Genomic DNA, 20,059 nt, shown 5'->3' with positions numbered 1-20,059 from the left:
AAAGAGAGGAAGCAGTATTAGAAGAAGGAGTGGAGTGATAAAATATTACGCCAACACAAATAATCACTGTTTGGCAGCTTTCTTCGACTTCCGTGCACTGATACTTCTCTTGATGTTCCTTGCGCCGTGAAGGTAAAGCCACGAGAAGAAGAACACGGCCATGAAGTTGAATATTACGTAGGCCCAGAATATGCCCTATTGAGGCTCAGGTTAGCACAATACCTTTTCGAAGGAGGGGGATACTCAACATACATAGTTACGCCACTTGTGCGAGTAGTAAACGTTGAAGTTTCGGGCCTGGGAGCAAGGCATGATTAGTGTCTGCGGACTACATATAAAGAGCAAGATAGGACAGGGTAAACATACAAAGGCATCACCAACAGAGTACTGGCAGAAAGCACACAGACCGTTACCAGCATCTTGGACGTATCCGCCTATCTGGCTTGCGTAGGATCCGGCATACTCCTGGCAAGTCATTCCTGAAGGTGGGCTGAACTCTGATTCTTCTCTGGGGACACAGCGGACGGGAACACCGTGTACCACGACGCTCAGGAAGCCTTCCAGAAGATAATGGAATGGCGTGAGCCAGTACATCCAGGATCTCCAGAAAACATTTAGGCTGGAGTATGGTACGACGACACCGCAGAAGGATAGGACGAACGTGAAGAAAGTAGGGACGAGGAGAGAGGCGAAGAGCGGGTTTGGAGAGAAGGCTGCGATGAATTGACCGAGGCCGACATAGAACAGTTCGAAGAGCATCAAGAACATCCAGACAAAACCGGAGGTGAATGAATCTCGCGGGAACCAGACGCCCCAGTACCTGGTGCGCGTTAGGTTGATTCGTCTATTGAAGCGGAAGGGGAAAATGCTTACCAGCAATTGAAATATATCGACCCTGCGACGACCGAGTAGGGCAACTCTGGCAAGATTGCGCTCGTCACAAACGCAGTCCATGAGTAAATCTTTGAGCCGGCTTCTCGTGACTGGTATAGGTTGCGGAAATGGAGAAATCGTGGCTGTAGTTGCTGGATTAGGGGTGGCGCTATCGTGAGAGTCATGAAGATGGAGAACATTCGAGACTGCATGTCAATGTAACTGTTTCCTAAGTGCCAGAAAGTGAAAGTATTGAAGAGCCCGGTGAAAACATGAAGCAAGAATTTGCCCTGTGAAGTGGTTAGAGGGTTGGTTAAAGGTACAATGTAAGTAAGCTTTTGGAACATACAAGAGCGTATTGGGGGGTTCGCCAGTATGCTACGAAGCTGCGCTTTGAGACAGTCAATATCTGCACCCAGATGGGCATTGCATATTCTCGATTGTCATCTTTTCCTCCTTCAATCTCCTTGTTACGTCGCTCCTGAATAATTTTCTCGATCTGCTCCGAAAGCTGACTGTGCTGGGTAGATCTGGCCCAAACATCGCCCCAGTCCTGCCCTTTGTAATCCGGGTTACCGGCACCGATGACATCGAGCATATACTACCACAAGTTAGCATCGTATACAATGGATAAACGTATATGAAAGAGTACCTCTGCGGGGTTCTCATGAGGGGAGCATTTTCTGGCCCCATTCTGCTCAAAGTACTCGATCAACTTCTTGGAATCCGTGCCGAGCTCATCGTTGTAGACGACTCTTCCCCCACTTTGCAACAATAGCAGTTCATCAAACTGCTCAAAAAGGACGGCAGACGGCTGGTGGATCGTGCAAAGAATGGCCTGTCCGGCATCGGCAAGGCGTCGAAGAAAACGCACAATATTGTAAGCAGCGAGGGAGTCCAATCCAGATGTTGGCTCATCCAGGAACAGCAGTAATTGAGGCTTACTTGCTAGCTCAACTGCGATAGTAAGTCTTTTGCGCTGCTCGGCGTTTAGTCCAGCTCCTCCCTCGCCGACTATAGCACCTGCAATTGGCCGCATCTCAAGGAGATCGATTATCTTTTCGCAATATTCGTACTTCTCCTTGATAGGTACCTCCTTTGGCTGACGAAGGAGGGCTGAGAACTGGAGGGATTCTCTGACAGTTGCTGTAGGTTCGTGAATATCCATTTGCTCGGCAAAACCAGTTGCTCTTTGGAAGCTTTTAGGAAGAGGCCTGCGAACGTAAGTAGCTGTTTGAAAAGCGGTCTTCAAGCTGACACCCACTTTCCGTCAACAAGAAAGGTACCTGTGACGACTCCAAAATTTATCCGCTGGGCGAGTGTATTGAGAAGCGTAGTCTTGCTGGACAATGATCAGTATTTGTCTACAGACTTTAGAGAGCCGTCACTAACCCAGCGCCAGAGGCGCCCATTAGCGCAGTAAGGCGGCCCGGCTTGACATATCCTTGAACGTCTTGAAGTAGCTTTCTGTGGCCATCTTTGTAAGGGATCGTGTAGTTTACACCTTGCCAGGTGAATATCGACGTGCTTCGCGCGATCCCATGCACCTCATCACTGGAACCGTCTGTATCCTTCTCCTGGAATCCGTTGGTGGTTCCCGTTCCATCACTTCCCGTTTCCACATCCCCTGGAAGTTCCTTATTCTTGACAGCCTCCTGCACAGCCTCGGGCGCCTCGCCCTTTTTGAAGATTGTAACAGTGCTGCCTCCTTTGTTGGGCTTCTGGAGCTCCATTCCGACCATTGTCAAGCATACGAAAAGGATAAACCAAGCTATGACAATACCGAAGTTTCGCCATAAATGGGATCGAGTGTAGGTGAAGGCGGTCTGTATGTAGTTCGATCCCTGCACAACAAGCTGATTTGGCGTACTTCCTTGGATCGCACAGACTTGGTTGCCAGGCTGTGCACTGGGTCCATCGGGGAATATGGACGGGGAGACACATTGCAGATTCAAATCATAGAATTCATTTGACATGATCGCCTCAAACGCGTATTGCAATGGATTGATCCAGATTAACCATTTGAGCCACGGATGCATTTTCCATGGTGGAATGAGATATCCTGGGTATCTTTAGTAAGAATGTCCATTAAGTGGCTGATATATCTTACCAGTGTATACTATCAGCGCCTGGACAGAGACTCCAGTTACACGGGTGGCTAACAATCTCGGTCAGCTCACGTAAAGAATAGCCTACAGTGTTACATACCAACGTCGAGAGAAGCACTCAGTGCTCCGATAGTCCGGAAGAATGAGTACATGGTCATGGTCAGAATGAAAACGAATAAGAAGTTGATGAAGAACTGAGACGCAGTCCGTGAAAGATTGGACATGCTGAATATATCGGTTAGCGTGCATCAGCAATTGATGCGGTAGAGTTGCATACAAGTATACTATCAGCTCGAAAATGGTGATCTGAACGAATACAATGGGAACATCGACGACCACTTGAGCTAAGGCATATGCCGCTGGACGATAGAAGGAGCTGGTAAAGTTAGCTTACTGCAAAAATATGTAGGCCATGTCCCACTCACAAACTCTTATGTTTCAAGATGACCGGTCGACTTCCATAAAGAGCCGTAAGCTCTGCCATAGCCAGCAGGGAATTGAATAGTAATACATAAAACATGACACCGCCTCTAGTAAAAACACCAGCGCTATGAAAGTTGTCAGATATCAATTATTGATTGGCGTGGGTGATGGAACATTGGGACTAACCTAGTCTGGGGCAGGTCATAGAAGAGACTACCGATGATGAGAGCCTGGAATGTGAGCATCACCCATTTTCCGATGAGCGTCTGCTTATCCCCGTACATGACGAGGAATTGCCGTTGAGTCAGTATAACAACCTGTTTATAGAAAGACACCGTATAGTTTTGCTTCTTTTTCTTTTCCCTGGCCTGCTCACACGCCTGCTGCTCCGACTCGATCTCCTTCTCAAAGCTTTCAATATCTGCCTTGGCCTCCTTGCATATATCACTCTTTCGATATGCTCTCTGAAAGTCTTCCCCAGAACGCGGAACTCGATCCTCCCAACCTTCCTTAATACGCCGCGCATATGGGTCACTGACAGACGTCAAGAAATCAGGTGTGGTCCATCGAGGAGGGCACACAAACCCCAGACGCTCGAAGTATGCCTTGGCATTTTCGGTGCGTCCGTAGTAGGCACATTTGCCTTCCTCGATCAGCATGACTTTGTCGAAGAGATTGTAGAGATTTTCTGAGGCTTGATAGAGAGCCACGAGTGTAGAGGCATGTGCCATGTCTGTTGAGCTTCTCAGGCTTTCCACGTATTCCAGAGCCGTGCTAGCATCGAGGCCTTTGGTGGAATTATCCCAGCATTGCGTGCTGGCTTTCGTGATTAGGGCTTCGCCAATAGACACACGCTTCTTTTCTCCTCCAGAGACTCCGCGAATGAGTTCATTACCGACCTTAGTCCCCAGTGCATGCTCTATCCAGAACAACTTGGCAATGGTAGAAAGAAATGTCTCCTGGTAGTGCTTTCTACTTTCACCAGGCAGTCTTGATGCTTTATCCGGGGTTCTTGACTTGAGAGCAAACATCAATGTGTCGCGTACAGTGAGCGTGGGATAGTGGAGGTCGTCTTCGGGGTTGTAGAGAACTTCCGAACGGTAGTTTTTGGCCATGGTTTCGGCATCTGCACCTCCGTAGCGAACATCACCTTCCACGCTTTTGTAGCCAGATCGTTGATTTCCGATGACCTTTAAAAACGTAGAGCAACCGGACCCCGGACGACCAAGAACCAGAAGCATTTCCCCCGGCCGTACACATCCGTTGAAGTCATCCAGGATGGTTCGCAGTGGTGCGCTCTTCCTCCCGCCGGTGAGGAGGCCTTTGATCAATCTCGGTAAACCCAAGAGGATGTCAGTGTTTGTGGGCTGGAGGGCTGCTCCTAGACCAACACCTCTGACCGTCAGGTCTTTCCACACCACACCAAGATGTCTTGTCTTTTCCTCTTCTGAGTTGGCCTTCCTTTCCTGGCCAAACATCCGCGAAACCAACCTCGCTATCTGATCCGTATCATCGGCCCCCGCGGCCCCAGTGCTGCGTCGTTGAGAAAGGGCGCGAGCAATATCCTGTTGCGTGAGCTGCCTCTGAAGCGAGGACTCCTGTCGGATCACATTTTCATTCGAGACTTGATGCTCTACAGGTATAGCCGATTGCTTTCTCGAAAGGCCCGAGCTACGCGACGCGCTTGAGCTCGAATCGGAAGAAGAATCCAGTGGAGCTTTTTTCTCGTCTTCGTCGGGAACAAAGCGTGGCTTGCTTGGAGGCGAGCGTCCCGAGTCCATGTTGATAGTGACGCGACACTGGCTACCAGAAATATAACATATCAATCAGTAAAGTAACGGCGGAGACAATACCCGATGTCGGCTTGAAACAGAAGTCAAGAGACACAACAGGGGGATGAGCGAATGCAATGGGCTTCTGTGTGCCCTTATCTCTCTACACTCTACATTCCGCGTTAAGTACCGGCATTGTCGGAGCTTGCTCAAGACCGATGCAACTTCACCACCGAGCTCTAGCTTTCGACCAGCAGAGTGAAGTATGGATCGGACAACATGACGACCGAGATGCCGATCGTGGGATCGAATAAGCATGCATCAAGTGATTAGATAAGTTCGGATGATGGAAGAAGGTGTGAGAGAAGACCCTGAATGAACCATGGCTTAAGCTTGATGTCGTCGATAGTTTCCGTGGATCATGGTGAGGTCATCATCTGCGGATCTGGACCAGATCGGTAATCGGATGCGGTTGCTATTAGTCCTCCATTGTCTTTAGTGACTCAAAGCATTGTAACGGTCATAGAATTGAAGCAAGGAGGATGACAAGAGTTGAGAGACTCAAATTGCGTACTTTCCCACATTTTGCAGGACACAAAATCAGCCCAGGTATGGAAGCTATCAGCCACTAGAAGAGGAGTCTGGGTTGTTCTATAGATAAGACCAGGTTGGATGATCTTTTATCAAGGCGGCGAATTCTTGGATGGTCTGTTCCACCTTTGACAGCATTGCTGGGGTGCAGTTGTGGGTAATGGAATGAAGGGGGGTGAAGGAGGAAGATGGCTTGGCTGCATCCAGAAGAGAGAGAAGAGCCGCCCCTCTGCTTTTCCGCCTCACTCTCTTCTCTCCTCTTTCCCCCCCTCCTCCATTAACTTTGTTACCTCCTCCTCAACTTCTCTCTAATATCTTTGGAGAAAGGATCGAGGGGTGTCTAGCTGACCCCAACAACAGCCTGTACCCTTCATGCTATAACACCTCTTACACGTTGCCCGAATCCGAAGGTGGTTGGCTTATTGGCCCAGCGTCCGACCCTGGCTCGGTCCGGCTTCATAAGGCTACTGATTGGCTGCCTAGATTTCTGCATTATATTCAGGATACGTGGAATCCTGTGAACGGTATAGCCATTGCTGAGTTTGGATTTTCGGAGCCGTTTGAGGCGTACAAGGCTCTGCGCGAGGATATACTAACGGATCCTTTGAGGACCCTCTATTATGATGATTATGTGCAGGCGATGTTGATGGCTGTCCTGGAAGGGGTAAAACTTGTGGGGTGCTCGGCTTGGAGTATGGCTGGCTAATAATGTCGAGTGGAGGGCTGGGTATCATTCAAGGTTCGGAGTACAGGTGAGTTTTCTTTTCCTGTATGAAAAAAAGCTTATACTGACATCGTTGTAGTATATCAACTTTGACTACGCAAGAGCGCTTCTACAAGGCCAGTTTCTTTGCAGCGAATTTGTTCCGCACGTATATTCAGGGCTAGAGAAATGCGCCTAGACAAAGGTCTGCCACTGCATTGTCATACATATCGTGCGAATGCTACTACTTGATCCTATCTACATAGTATCTATACCGCATACATGCATCAGACCCACCTCCTCCTCCGTCTCTTAACAAAGGTTTCCCATCCATCCCTTATATTCATATTAGGAGTTATCCCCTTGTCTCGATAAAAAGAACGAAGATAATCCAAAGCCGGCGTATGACCACTAACCTCCATGTCCGAACCCATTTCCCGACGACCTGGTAAAAACACAGGGATATACAATATCAGATCCGGCGCCGTCGAGGCATTACACAAGCCCATACCCTCCATATATTCCCGTACCCAAGAGCCCGAACGATCTCCCCACCAGTAAACAGTAGCATAATCCATCAAGCCATGGAATTCGCCAGGAAATACCAGAATGTCGAAAAGCATTTCCATGCGCACACCGTCATTCGGCGGCTCTTGTCCCATCTCGCTTACTCTCTAACAAACACATAATCCTCATTAAAACCCACCACCACCCAAATGACAGAATAGGTCAACTAACCTGTATCTCACACCTCTCCCGAAACCCCGTATCATCCCCAATATGGCTGACGATCCCCAATGCACGCGCAGGAGGCTGCTGGACTAGCATCCGGCGCCAACTTGCGTTTTCTCGCATGTATATTCCCGTCTTGGTGGGGTCTCTGACCATGTGGAAAGTGTCAAAGGTAAGTTTGCTTTCTGTGTGCTCGGGGAAGACGGTACTGTTCCGCTGGAAGATCCCTGGAAAGGCTTCTACTAGTAGAGGGTTGAGGACTCCTTGTGAGGAATTGTGGTTGCGGCGTCTAAATGGTTGTATAAATAGTGCTTGTTGGATGGGACGGGAATTACTGATTGTGTAGTTCCAGAAACGATTGACGCGGGACGCCGAGATAAGGATTGTGCGCATGTCTAGTTCGAGAAGGATGTATTCTAGGATGGTGCGGACGGAGAGGACGGTTTGGACGCTGTTGTGGGAATCCATAATGATGATTGTTATACTAGGTTGGGGGTGGGTGGGTTTAGTTTGGAGGTTATTATTTTACTTTCATATAGCAGAGGCTATGGCGTTCTTCGTTAGGCAAGAGCTACAAGATAGCGTGATGCTGGGTCGTAGTTTCCTGTTCTATTGATCTCATCTTGGTTATTTTTGACGCGAGATTACAGATTTCTTAAAGCCGATGGATAGATAAAATCAAAAGGTCAAATGTGATTAATGTAGGTATCTTCTAAAGAAAAGCAAGTCTATATACATTATTGAGCAAGATTTTCGAAACTGCCGGCATATGTTTCCCTTTGATTACGGGTTGACAATTGAAGGACTATACTCGTCGTTGTCTGCAGAAATGATCATTGATCCCCGAGTCATTGAAACATTCGCCGGATTAATCACTGGAACAGGGGCGTCATCCCAGTTGGAAACAACCGTATCCTCTCCAGCCAGTATGCGGTTGATGTTTAGCATCGTACTGTACATAACCCCGTGACTGGATATGGGATGGACGTCCTCATTCCCGCCATGAATATCAGATTCCTTCGAGGAGGGCCCAGCGGGATGATATCCACCTGTTAAGGATGGGTAGACCGCAAAGCACCGGAGATAGCCATTGCCGCACATGCGACCGAGCGATACGTCGAACTGAGCACCAATGTCGATTTTATCGGCGAGACCTGTCGGGTTCACGGAAAGAGCGGCCAGGATTTTCTGAGCACCACGGTAGGTCACAGCATAGACAATCGAGCAAACTGCGTCGTCGACGGCGCAGGTTAGACGGCTATAGTCTGGTACCCCGAATGAGGGTGGATCGCGCCAGTAGGGCAGGAAGTGATGTGGCGGGAGGACGGTTGTATCATTCGAGCTCACGAAATATGGATCGTTTTCTCGACATGACACGCCACAGTGACCAAGCCAGATGATGTCCCAGTCGTCACCGTACGGTGAAATGGTCACCTTGTTATCCGCACCCTGGAGAGCCCGGACGCCGAAAGCAAAACTCTGTAGCTGGGTCTTGAGGTTTACGTCCCAGTCGACATCATCCTCCATGATCATGGCACTTCCCAGTCTCTCATGAACAATTCTGGAGGTGCATGTTTAGCCAGATATCTGAGGAAGGGGGCAGCTTATGGCATACCGTTGCATGGCATTCACATGAGCTCGTCGAGCTCCATACTCGGTAGGTTTGTGGTCATAGTTCCAGTTCTTGAAATGTCAGTGGCATGCATCCCATTGGATAGCGTTGTCAAGAACTCACATAAGGGTACGTCCTGGGGTCAACCTCGTCGGGAGTGATACCGTTTACCCAGTCGATGTTAAACCCACTGACTGAAGAGCCAAGGACAAGGTTGTCGCGCTTGTCAACCCTGCTAGGCAGATTGATCGCAAATATTTTCTGGACCTATACATGATTAGTGTGGGGGCTAATGTCAACTTCATTGGAGGGAAGTACCCCCAGAGTCTCGTTCCTGATATCCTCGAGCTGAGACCGGGCGCTTCTAGCTCCTATCCGCACGGTGGGCCGAGCATAGGGCAACTGCCATAGAATGAGGATGATCCCGAGCACCCCCAGCGCATAGAGAATCAGCCGGCCGAACCGTTTTTGTGATGTGAATAGAAACATTATCAGTTGGACCAGACTAAGAGTCGACCGGATCGTGAAAGGCGACAAGGCAATCTCCCCAGTCTTTCAATTCCCCTGAATCTCTGCCTAGGCCTAGGTGGCTAGTCTACTAGATCTGGGGCTAAAGAAGTGGAACGGCGCCGGGCGGGGCTCAGCTGTCTGGCCTGACTTTTGCCTGGACACTTTGATAACACTTTGTAAGTGGCTTCGAGTCACTCCAGAGTTGTATTTCGGTTATGAATTCTTAAATTCCTGTGAGTGCCAGTTGCTAGTCCACCTAGTGCTAGCCCTGACGCGCGGAAGCCAGGGTCCGGGGAACTCATGGGTTGGCGCCTAGTTCGACCACTGAAACGTCGGGTCTCCGCGCCATCAGTTGGTGTACACAGTAGTGCGCATCAGAGTGATATGAGTGGTTAATGTGCGATGATACCAATATTTGTCGTTCTTAAAATATCTAACCGTCTGGCCTGCAAGCGAGAGAGGCCAAGTAACTGCTCGCCTCGACGTAATACCTATTATTTAAGTCATCCTGACTACTACAATCCTTAAGTCAACCCCTGCAGTCGAGCCGGAATGCCAGCTTCAAGCGGAAGTCGTGACGCCATTCCCATGTTATGACCGTGACATCCGGAGGTTGATGGGGAATGTCAAGTTCCGAACAGCCCAGACCAACTGCATACCAAGCCGGTTGGGAGTAAGCGGCTGCGGGTACCGCAGATCACAATTTTAATTACAACAGACATTCATAATGCGCTCTTTGTTTGATGATGCGACTACGAAATAGGGAGGTTTCATTGGTGGCCTTGAGTTGGCGCGTTTGATTTCCAGCGTGTTTTATGAAAAAAACTACTTACAGCTACATAAATACATAATTTCCTGCAGACATACAACAATGGCTGGTTGGTGTAGTTGGTTATCACGTATCGTTAACACCGATAAGGTCCTGGGATCGAGCCCCAGACTGGTCATTCTTTTTTTTCTTTATTTTTTTTCTACACACAGATGCTTCTTTGCCTTTTTCTACTTTGTTGAACTAGAATAAAGACTCTGGTTCTATTTCCTTCTCGAAGACTCGTATACCTCCCCATCTGTATTAATCGCATCTATGTACATTTGCCTGGACCGGTTATCACTATACAATATCCCTCCGCACACCATGAGTTGTTATCCCTCCGAATGTCAGACTCGCAATCCAGTATAATATATTCCTCCTCTAATCCGTCTAAGCCCTACAAAAAAAACAAAGACATCTACACTAATAACCCCGCCATGAGCACTACTTCATCCATGCTAATCCAAGAAACAGCACTTAGCATGCACCAACTTCCGATATAATTCGTGCCTGACAACCCCACCTCCAATGCAGCTCATGTACCCAAAGTCAAGCACAAACTATACCCTTCAACTCCGCAACAAACCCATTTACTCCTCCACAGTAATCATCTTTCCGTACCAGAATGACCGTCCGCGTCTTCATCCACGGCTACCGCAAGCCCGGCCTCTCTCTGTCCACCTTCCGAGAGCGCTACGAAGCCCACATCGATCTCGTGAGACGTATCTCCGGCGAAGACTTCCCACTCTCGCACCGCCGTACCTATATAGCTCGCACAACCGTCGAAACCCCACCTGCTGGGGCGACGGCCCGCAACGCCACAACCCCGGCGACTATCCTTCAGGGCCAGCAGTCGGACTTTGACTTTGATACGACGGCGGAACTGACCTTTGCTGATCAGCCTTCTTTCCAGGCTTTCATGGCTAAGGTGACGGCTCCTGAGGCGGCGGCGCAGATTGCGGAGGATGAGGAGCGGTTTTTTGATCGGAAGATGTTGAGTTTTGCTATGATTGGGGAGGTGGTGGAGACGAGGAAGTAGGGGTTGCTTGAGTGGTAAATAGGGCTAAGTTGTGCGTCTTTGCTGCTAAGTCTGGGTTGGTTTCTTGTCTGGATGGTGCAGTGGCTGATTTGTTGTTTTGTTCAGGGCAAAGGGAAGGTATAATTTAGTAGTAGACATGATGTTTGCTAATTTCTCTACTGCATGTATGGGCGCCTTGCCTCACTGCGTGCCTAAAACTAGATTGGAGCTTGAGGTCTGTGAAGTAAGCGGCTTAGTCGAACATGGGCACATGAGAAGAATTGTCTGAGTCGCAACAAAAGGCAATGGTCAGAATCTGTGAATCAGATACTCCGCTGATATTGCATTTTCTGGTGTAACCTACACTACTACTAGCTGTGAAGAAGCTGGTTTTCCTGAGTGAGATGATGACCATTAGCATATGAGGTGAATGAGGGGAACCAGAGACATAGAGCCATTCATAATGGGACAAAGATAAGCCAAAAATTCATTTGAGAGCATATAATGAGCATCTCAAGGAAGAATCAATGGTGATTCGCCTACCGGGCTCGGCTTACAATTACTGAGTTGCCGGAACGAAGATGGAGGGTAGATATAGTGGATATCCTGGGAACTAGGCGAATGAAAGACAACCAAATCAATATATATTTTTTCAAGTCACTAACCCCTTGGTATACTCAGCTCTATTATTTTGTTCAACAATAGCGAAGATGCTATTCCTAACAATCAAGGCGGCACCACACGGCAGAACAAGCAAGCATCACTCCAACTGCGCCCAAGCCGTGCACTAACACTTTTAGCGCCCAATAAGCTCAGCAATCATGGATCCGTTTCTTATCCCCAGCCACCCGCAACAGGGGAGCAAAAATCAACATGGCTGGGCCACGTTCACGCCCACGCCAATTCCCCTTTTATAACTGGGAGCTGCGTGGTTTTTCATTCTTTCCCTCCTCCCCCATTCCCCGTGCTACTCAAATTGGGGTTATTCAGGGCTCTCTACCTACAAGCTCTGTCAGGGTGGAATTCCACACCCATTGTTTACTATCTACATTCCGGTCGGATATCCAGATCCACATCTTATCGATAGAGTGATTGGGGATCTATACCTGCATTCTACCATCATCAGCAACACCACAACATTTACTATCCCTTCTCATCAGGAAGCATTACGACTTTCCGCCAATACTTCATTCTCCAATCTTGAAAGTTAAAAAGACAAAGAAAAAATTCACCAAAATGCAAGAAAACATCGCCATCGCCGTCATTATCATCGTCCTATTCATCATCCTCGCCATCGCAGGGTACTTCATTCACACAATGAAGAACCGCATTGCGCACTCCCGGAAACGCGCAGTCGACGAAGAAAGCGGTGGTGAAGCTGAGGCCTAAATTCCAAATCGAGGATTGCCCTGCTTTCTTCCGCTCATTTAAGCATTTCTGTCACGAAAACTACGAGACTACGATTGATTGATCTGATCAATTCGACGACTTAACGGCTTAGCTCACTGTGATTATTGTTGAGCTACTACTATTACGCTTATTTACGATTATTGTTCATGGAACATGATGTTGTCTGATATGAAATATTTGCATTTATGTATGGGGTTTACGTTATGATTGCTTTTTCTTCGATTATTTTGGGTACGGAGTACTTCTGCATATGCATTTGTTGATTGGTTGTGTATACGCTGTGTGTCTGGTTCATATATACATGCTGTGAAAAGCGTTCATTGTCTGCGTCGGACGGGATCTGACCGTTTGTTTACTGATTCTCGGGGTTGATGGCTTGGATTGGTGTTTTGTGGTTATATGTATATGCTCCCTTCTATTTTCATACATTATTCTGCTTGGTACTGCTGGCTAGCTATATACTAGTACTAGTAGCCATTGTTATAAACCAGCCACTATATATGCTATTCTCCCCAATTATTTCTCCTTTCTTCACAGTATAAAGCTAAATCCAGACCCAGAATAGTATAAGTAGTAACTATCAATATCGAAGCGTTACCACTTTATAGCATCTGTGATGGTAGTCCACGTGTCTGGCAAGTTCCTCCTCTAAACTGTCATCATCCGTTTAGACCCTAACTACCTTACGCATTCTCGGTTTCTTCCGTTCGCAGTTCCCTAATCCTTCTGGCAAGCTCCGTCAGGCAGTAACTGGATAATTCACTTATAAAACGCTTTGGGAAAGGGTTCTGATACCAGTATTCCTCGAATATACGATGTTTTAGACCTTCACTAAGTGCTAGAGGTAATTTGAAATCATTCCTGTACATACGTTGACTGTCCGATCCCGATGAATAATAGGGGCCATTCTCCATGACCCGGTCTCTATTCATGGTATTTCTTCACTCAATACCTTTCTCTTCCCTATAAATATGGCTGGACTTCTTCTTCTTTTCCTCCCCTCTCTCATCTTCATTTCCCTCCCTATCCTATACACTACTACTATATATGTATGATCCTCTCTCTACTTCCTTCTGGACAGCCTGACTTACGATACTATGATCTAGTATACAAGCAGCATCAGTGTTGCTGAGTCTCTCCTAAGCAACATTTGGCACTTCTGTCGGTTTTACATACATTACCAACACAGAAAAAAAACATGTTACAGTAGCACCAAAGAAAACATGGGAACCTCTATTGCGAGTCTATCAGACGATAGACTGCTCAGCATAAGCCGCACCGAATCATCATCAACTCCAGTTTCTAAGAAAGAGCAGCAGGTGATTTGGAAAACCTGCTCGGTCTTCCAGAGGAAGATGTTCTTGGGGGCTATCTATTTCAGTGAAATTGATATGACGTTTAAGAGATTTACTGGAAATGGTATGCGCAAACTGTTTCGATCACCGGGAAAAGACACCGTGACCATGGAGAAAGACCTGGATTGCAATCTGGTGAACGCACTCGATTGCACCCGCGTCGGAGGTATGCATGAACCGCCTATGGATTATGTCTACTGCGAGGTCCTGTACCAGCAAGTCAAGATGTAAGAAGAAGTGTATTCTATATGGGCCAGAAACATACAGTGATTGCAGACGCCGCGGAGAAAGATATCCACGGCATAGCCACAATGGCCGCGCATGCAGATACACATGCCGCACTCTCGGACAGGGAGGTCCCATCGATTCAGAACCCGGCCTTCTCTCGCTTCTGTCACGCCAGGAGGTACTCCAGCTACTCGGCTTACGGACTGGGTAAGATGCAGCAGCAGGTTCCATCGATTCCGATTCCTGGCCTTCTCTCGCCTCTGTCATCCTTGACAGACTGCGTTGGACGGACGGGACGGCGTGAGTTCCTCAGTCGTGCCATCTTACCCAGTCACACAGCCACAGTCTGAGCGAGAAGAAGCAGCAACAGGTTTCATCTATTCCGACGTGAAGCCAACCGTCCTCCCCCTGGAAACAAGCACTGACGACGTGCCGGTGAACACGGACAATCTCCGACCATCTATGCCTCGACGAGAATCTGGATTAGCCAGGTCCCTCCCTTTTCTTACTCCCCTGGCAGACTATTAAACGTACATAAGCTCGTGGTCAGGTATAGTCTCTATCTGGGGAGGTCTTCTCGCCGATGACTATGGTCTGGGGAAGAGTGTGACAACCCTAACTGCTATTAACGAAGACAGAGCGACCAACAATCATCCACTGTTCCTTCCTCATCTTGTGTACTGCTGCCCTAATACACACATAGTTCACAGAGCCCAGAAAGAGTGTTTCGAGTCATCCTTTTCCACGCCAGGCCGCTCACACTGCCGATCTGGCACACACAAGCAGGCGACCATTTTCCTGCACGCGCGTCTACCTAATCGAGGAGAGAGGAAGTGATCCATTCAAGCCTGGTGTGACTTGTACTAGTGACCCAAACCACGGTGGTCGGCGTGGCCGAGATGGCAAGAAGCCCCCCTCTTGACCGCGTTGTAAGTGCTGAATATAAGACCACCTTCATTGAACGCTGCTGAGTATCATTAAACTGTTCCAGTAGACTCGGAGGTCTGCAAGCTCAGATAACTGTTTATATCATCCGGGAGAGCCCTGCTCTCTAGTTATATTCTGTGCACAGATCTCTGTTAAGGTATTATATATAAACAGAGTTCAGGTAAGAATAAGTTTAAAACAGAATCAAGTATTTAATCAAGTCTCATACTGAAATTTAAAAAAAAGCAGGATAATACTATTACAGGCTTCTATTCTGCCCCCCCCCAACGCCTTCCAATATTGGCCCCAGAGGAACTCAGCTATCTTATCCTTTCTCTACTACCCAGACGCCTACCCAGGAATACTATATAAGATGTCTTTGTACTTGTGCTGCCAGAAGTAGTACTAATATATTAGCTCCTGGAGGCTTAAACCTGCTCCCTGCACCTGTGACTACTGAGGGCAGAAACATCCCAGCAGGCAATCAGACTAGGGCTGCTAGGCGAGAGAATAACCACCACTAGCGGCGCTCGCGTAATAAGCGGCAGGAGTGGAGGACTCATCCTTGTAGCGAGCAGTAAGCCCCAGCCAAAAACAACCAGCTCGCTGTTAAAGATATTAAGATACTCGCGATCGAGCCATCTCCCGCGAACATGAGTCTCTTGAGACTGATGCGCAGATAATATAGGCCATGCTGAGAGGGTGACCTCCCCCAGCCTGCGAGAATCAATCTGAGGGTACCCCCTGCCCCCAGGTTGACGCGCTGGGGGATTTGCTGAACCGTCTTGTTCCGTTCATCTCCAACCTTCCATCTTTTCTTTCCTATTCAAAAGCTGCTATGGTATCAGTAACTTCGAAGTGCACACGCACTTCCACCACAACCTTCCTTACTCTCGAGACCCTTTTGCCCGTCTCGATGCTAGCGAACCCCCCAGATAAGCCGCACGATTTATACCGTCCTTATATGCCACATATGTTATCATGGAATACTCGTCGGGAGCATGTTCAGCAAAAATTTAGGATTGTCCTAACCAATGCTCTCATCCCGTGAGTACTAGTGCTGCAGAACATCGGGAATGATGGGTCCTATGTCTACCAGTGGGAAGTCGAGTCTGGCAGTCACTGATCCAGAATCTATTACATATCAGAGAACAATGAGCGGCTCTCGCTCAGGATCAATTCCAATGTTTCTGTAATCATGGAACTCGTGGAGTACCTGATCAGTGTGGTGCGCTGAAAGGGGAAAGAGTTGTTGTCATCATGACATATGCAGGTCAGAAGAAAGAGTACGTTTTTACTAAATGACGAAGTTCCTGGGAAGGCTCAATATAGCTTGGAGGACATGGTAAAGTTGCCACAGTAGATTCCATGCAGGGTGATGCATTGATCCACATTGTTATATTGTATCGAGCAGTCGACTCAGGGACAAAGTCTGAATTAGGCTTTGCTGTTGACAATCGTCGTGCAAACGTCATCCTGACACGAGCACGGGCCTGTTTGATCGTTGTAGCCAATGAATAACTGTCTTGGGCAGACCCGATGGCGGTCTATTCAGAAGTCCTGGTTCACTGGAATGGTGTATTTGATAATGATCTACTTGGAATAGCTGCGGGGATTGAAGTCGAAGGAAACAGATTATACTCCCTTTGCGAATAATAGCCACGCGACGGACTCGTCGAGGAGACAATGATTTTCTGTCAGGCGGAGTTCGACAGGTGGACTTTGTTCGACGAGATATTTATTATCGTGACTTGCATGAGGTTGGAGGAGGCCTGAATGGGTAGCAGGAAGGTACAATAAACACGCTCTTGAGATCCTTAATTATCAGTTTGGCCACGGGACAGAGTAGGAGAATCGCCTAACGATACCTATGGTTATCTATTTAGCAATATATACCAATGCAGCGCAATTGTTCAAGTAATGACCCCCCAGAAGTAGTGGCTAGGGTGAAATATACATGGTCACTTTACAGAAACTCTAGAGTTTGGTCTATAGCAGATCAACGATCATACGTCCGCAGCGCATAAGCAGCTTTCCATGCCCTGGTTACAGGCAAAAAGAGTGAGGCAATTGCAGTGGACCGAGCGAGCCGGATGTCTGGAAGAGCAAAAGTTGGTGTGGCTACACTTCTCTTCGAAAGAAAAGATCCATAAAGTATGGATATGGAATTAAAGAAAAAGATAAACCCCATACATACCTGACCATATGCTTCAAGGTACAGTCAGTAGGGAGGTGCAAGGCCTTCCGGCTACAAGTAGCCTTCAGCTTTCGCTGCGTCCATCATTTTCTTTTTCACATCTTCATCAGTATCGTCCTTCGCCATGGAAAATGCGAAGAGTTTCTTGTCTGGATTTTTCTCTGCGTATCTTCTGACGGAGCTATTTGAGGCATTCGCGTTTGCTTGCACGTTCACCGAAAAGGTGTTAGGGTCACTTGTGTACGGAGACCCTTGGTCAGCTCGAAAGTTGGATGCGGCATCGTTTTTGGTATTCCTAGACGGAAAGAGTCTTCCACCAGCATTTTCAGAGGAGAGTTTCGATTTTGCTTTGGGTATGTTGAAGTTCTGGACGAATTTCTCCAAGACCTTTTTCGGAATCGACATGATACTGGAATGTAGTTCCTGCCAGGTTTAGATTCGTTGCTAACAATGTCTATTGGGTTGCAGACTTACTGCTTGCTCTTCGAGTTCCACAGTCGAAAACCGTAGCAATAAAAATTGGTTACATTAATTCAAGGTGCTTTAAAAGAATGCATCTTTATCGTAAGCCCACCTGTGAGAGATCGCCCCCATCACCTGATAGAAGGGACACGGTGCGGGGTAGCGGCTTCGGCATACAGCATGAGAGAGTGTGCTGATTAATGTCTAACAGGGATGCATGTCAAGAAGAGCACTCTAGATACTCATCAGATTACCGGACAGGCTTGCAGGCCCTAAATCTGATAATTTCCAGGCTCTTAGTGCCTCCTTCACGCTATCTTTGTCATCCGCAGAGTCTATGATCGAGCTCACTAGATTGCGCATCGTCTCTACCTTGGCTTCGAAGTCTTCAAGATGTACCCAGCCATCAGTGGGAATTCCAAGGGCGTCGAAGAGCTCTCTGCGACCTTCCCAGCTCTTCTCTTCGGCAGCATGACTCGCAAGCTCATCGACGGTAAATGCCACAGGGCAAGAAGACTGTGGCTGGCCAGTTAATTCCATCCATTCGCGCCATGTTCGAAGCATCATCTCTTGGAACAAAAACAAGCCATCGTCATCCCACGTGTACCCTGAAAAGTCGATGAGCTGCTGTCGCGTTAAAGCCTGGGGAAACGAAATAGCGGAGAAGATATCATCATCGATGTCGCGGAACTTAGAAATGTATAGTCTCTGGAGTTGTGTAAGCTGGTATCTTCGTAGATTGTCCTCTTTTTCTTCTGGCGTGAGGCCTGTGGCCGGGGGAAGATCGAAAAGCAATGACCCTTGAAATCTCAGGAATTTTGGCATCCTGCATGCGTGAAATATAGGAAGACTAGAACAGCCTTGCCAATCAACAATGCTGACAATCTGGTTATCCTTTACAAATATATTCCCGGAGTGCAAATCGGCGTGCCAGAGTACGGATCGATTTTGACCTGCATCTGATGGTATCAAATGAGGCACCACTTTCAGATATTTGTCCAGGAGTTCAATGTGACAGTCCGGGGACTCTTGGCTATCGGACTGTCTCAAGGGGTCTGCCGGATGGCGAGGGTTTGCAAACCGGCTGATCCATTCTTTCTCTCGCCTGGCAATATCCATAGCGTATGCTTCGGATGACGACCCTAGTTTGTTTGGTCGCTTGTTAGCTCGATTCCTGATCATGACTAGCCATTTCGCTTACAAGGGCCTCTGAATGCGTCCATGAACCTCCTCTCCTCTTCCCAAAATCGCAGGTCGCAGCTGGGACCGATACAGAACTTATCTGCTCTTCCGGGAATAGTGATGCCCCCTTCGATATCATCCTTGTAGAACAAGCTTCCATAGTGGCTGAAGTCTGTAGAGGCTACTGTGGCCTGTATACTTGCCAACTGGGACACAATGTCCACCTTATCCGATATATCCATAGTGGGCCATTTTTTGCTCAATTCATTGCCAGGGGCTTTCTCCATGATGATATATTCGACTCCCACAGGCTGGTCTTTCTTGTTGCTCCACGCAAAAACTCGTGGAACGGGCAAACCAAGCTCGTTACGAAGAAAATCGAGCGTTGCGACTTCACTGGCTGTAACGAATTGCTGAGAGACATAAGGATTAGGGACTTTGGCAATGACCTCGACGTCATTATCCATTGTTAATAGGAATGTTTTATTGTATGAGCCTTCAGGTAATTTTGTAAGATTGACGCAGTGTTTCGCATCAACGGATCTGGCCGCTGCTTTTTTGAGTTCCTCGACATTGAACGGCTGGTAGCGTTTCCGAAGCTGGGCTGCTTCGTCCCATAGCCAGCGTCCAGAGGTATAAGAAAACAGAACATCGCCTGTATGTTGATCTGAGTGGGGTATATCTTGAGGGTGGCGATGATCAGTAATAAGGCAAACACATTTACCTGCACAGACTTACCGGAAAGGGGAGGTTTGGAGGCCATTGAGGGCGAAGTGGATAGGTACATGCGATGGAATCGGGGTAATGTCGACTTAATAACTCTTTTTAGAGCTCTCAGTGCCACCGTCATAATGGCAAGAATAATCTAAATTGTCAGGGTTTCTTGGGTACGTAGCGGCTGCCTCGACAATTGCCCTGCAAGTGATGGATTATTGTTGTGACTTTGATGATTGATCTATTGCTTTCCCTCAGCCAACCGTTGCTTCCAAGCGGACACCAGCCACTGGGCCTCTTTTGGGGTGAGGCTGGATTTCGGAAGATCGTGTTTCCGGGCGGTGGAAGATGAGAAAAAGGGAAGGCCAGGCAGGGAGTTGTATTGTATTACCAAAGAGAAGGGATAAAACCAATGTCAGAAAGTTCATATA

The 20,059-nt window shown here is 47.9% G+C and overlaps 9 protein-coding genes and 1 non-coding gene across 10 annotated transcripts; 5 read left to right on the top strand and 5 right to left on the bottom strand.

Annotated features, from left to right (window-relative positions):
- Positions 1–63: 63 nt before the first annotated feature.
- On the bottom strand, positions 64–5,185 carry AKAW2_80184S (putative ABC transporter; the record flags this gene model as incomplete). The annotated part of the gene is made up of 13 exons (XM_041681176.1): positions 64–195; positions 253–297; positions 367–820; positions 874–1,163; positions 1,223–1,474; positions 1,526–2,087; positions 2,138–2,215; positions 2,266–2,935; positions 2,984–3,031; positions 3,082–3,206; positions 3,259–3,357; positions 3,407–3,529; positions 3,591–5,185. The coding sequence occupies 13 exons, from the start codon at positions 5,183–5,185 to the stop codon at positions 64–66; spliced, it is 4,473 nt and encodes a 1,490-aa protein (XP_041548145.1).
- A 2,014-nt stretch (positions 5,186–7,199) lies between these two features.
- On the bottom strand, positions 7,200–7,670 carry AKAW2_80183S (uncharacterized protein; the record flags this gene model as incomplete). The annotated part of the gene is made up of 1 exon (XM_041681175.1): positions 7,200–7,670. The coding sequence occupies one exon, from the start codon at positions 7,668–7,670 to the stop codon at positions 7,200–7,202; it is 471 nt and encodes a 156-aa protein (XP_041548144.1).
- A 315-nt stretch (positions 7,671–7,985) lies between these two features.
- On the bottom strand, positions 7,986–9,303 carry AKAW2_80182S (uncharacterized protein; the record flags this gene model as incomplete). The annotated part of the gene is made up of 4 exons (XM_041681174.1): positions 7,986–8,763; positions 8,818–8,885; positions 8,938–9,081; positions 9,133–9,303. 4 exons carry the CDS (start codon positions 9,301–9,303, stop codon positions 7,986–7,988), a joined length of 1,161 nt encoding a protein of 386 aa, XP_041548143.1.
- An 894-nt stretch (positions 9,304–10,197) lies between these two features.
- AKAW2_t80002A lies at positions 10,198–10,271 on the top strand. The gene has a single exon. It is a non-coding gene; the product is annotated as a tRNA-Val (tRNA).
- A 489-nt stretch (positions 10,272–10,760) lies between these two features.
- AKAW2_80181A (EthD domain-containing protein) lies at positions 10,761–11,174 on the top strand (the record flags this gene model as incomplete). The annotated part of the gene is made up of 1 exon (XM_041681173.1): positions 10,761–11,174. The coding sequence occupies one exon, from the start codon at positions 10,761–10,763 to the stop codon at positions 11,172–11,174; it is 414 nt and encodes a 137-aa protein (XP_041548142.1).
- Positions 11,175–12,389: 1,215 nt separating this feature from the next.
- On the top strand, positions 12,390–12,542 carry AKAW2_80180A (uncharacterized protein; the record flags this gene model as incomplete). Its single annotated transcript, XM_041681172.1, has 1 exon — positions 12,390–12,542. One exon carries the CDS (start codon positions 12,390–12,392, stop codon positions 12,540–12,542), a length of 153 nt encoding a protein of 50 aa, XP_041548141.1.
- A 1,244-nt stretch (positions 12,543–13,786) lies between these two features.
- AKAW2_80179A (uncharacterized protein) lies at positions 13,787–14,149 on the top strand (the record flags this gene model as incomplete). The annotated part of the gene is made up of 1 exon (XM_041681171.1): positions 13,787–14,149. One exon carries the CDS (start codon positions 13,787–13,789, stop codon positions 14,147–14,149), a length of 363 nt encoding a protein of 120 aa, XP_041548140.1.
- An 80-nt stretch (positions 14,150–14,229) lies between these two features.
- Positions 14,230–14,496, top strand: AKAW2_80178A (uncharacterized protein; the record flags this gene model as incomplete). The annotated part of the gene is made up of 1 exon (XM_041681170.1): positions 14,230–14,496. One exon carries the CDS (start codon positions 14,230–14,232, stop codon positions 14,494–14,496), a length of 267 nt encoding a protein of 88 aa, XP_041548139.1.
- Positions 14,497–17,321: 2,825 nt separating this feature from the next.
- AKAW2_80177S (uncharacterized protein) lies at positions 17,322–17,675 on the bottom strand (the record flags this gene model as incomplete). Its single annotated transcript, XM_041681169.1, has 1 exon — positions 17,322–17,675. One exon carries the CDS (start codon positions 17,673–17,675, stop codon positions 17,322–17,324), a length of 354 nt encoding a protein of 117 aa, XP_041548138.1.
- A 291-nt stretch (positions 17,676–17,966) lies between these two features.
- AKAW2_80176S (phosphotransferase enzyme family protein) lies at positions 17,967–19,677 on the bottom strand (the record flags this gene model as incomplete). The annotated part of the gene is made up of 3 exons (XM_041681168.1): positions 17,967–18,874; positions 18,934–19,596; positions 19,653–19,677. 3 exons carry the CDS (start codon positions 19,675–19,677, stop codon positions 17,967–17,969), a joined length of 1,596 nt encoding a protein of 531 aa, XP_041548137.1.
- Between the last annotated feature and the right edge of the window lie 382 nt (positions 19,678–20,059).

Source organism: Aspergillus luchuensis, chromosome 8 (assembly GCF_016861625.1).
Source record: "Aspergillus luchuensis IFO 4308 DNA, chromosome 8, nearly complete sequence".
In the NCBI taxonomy this organism is placed as follows: Eukaryota; Fungi; Ascomycota; class Eurotiomycetes; order Eurotiales; family Aspergillaceae; genus Aspergillus; species Aspergillus luchuensis.
Note: the sequence above shows the minus strand (reverse complement) of the source record. Positions and strands in the feature narration are given on the sequence as shown.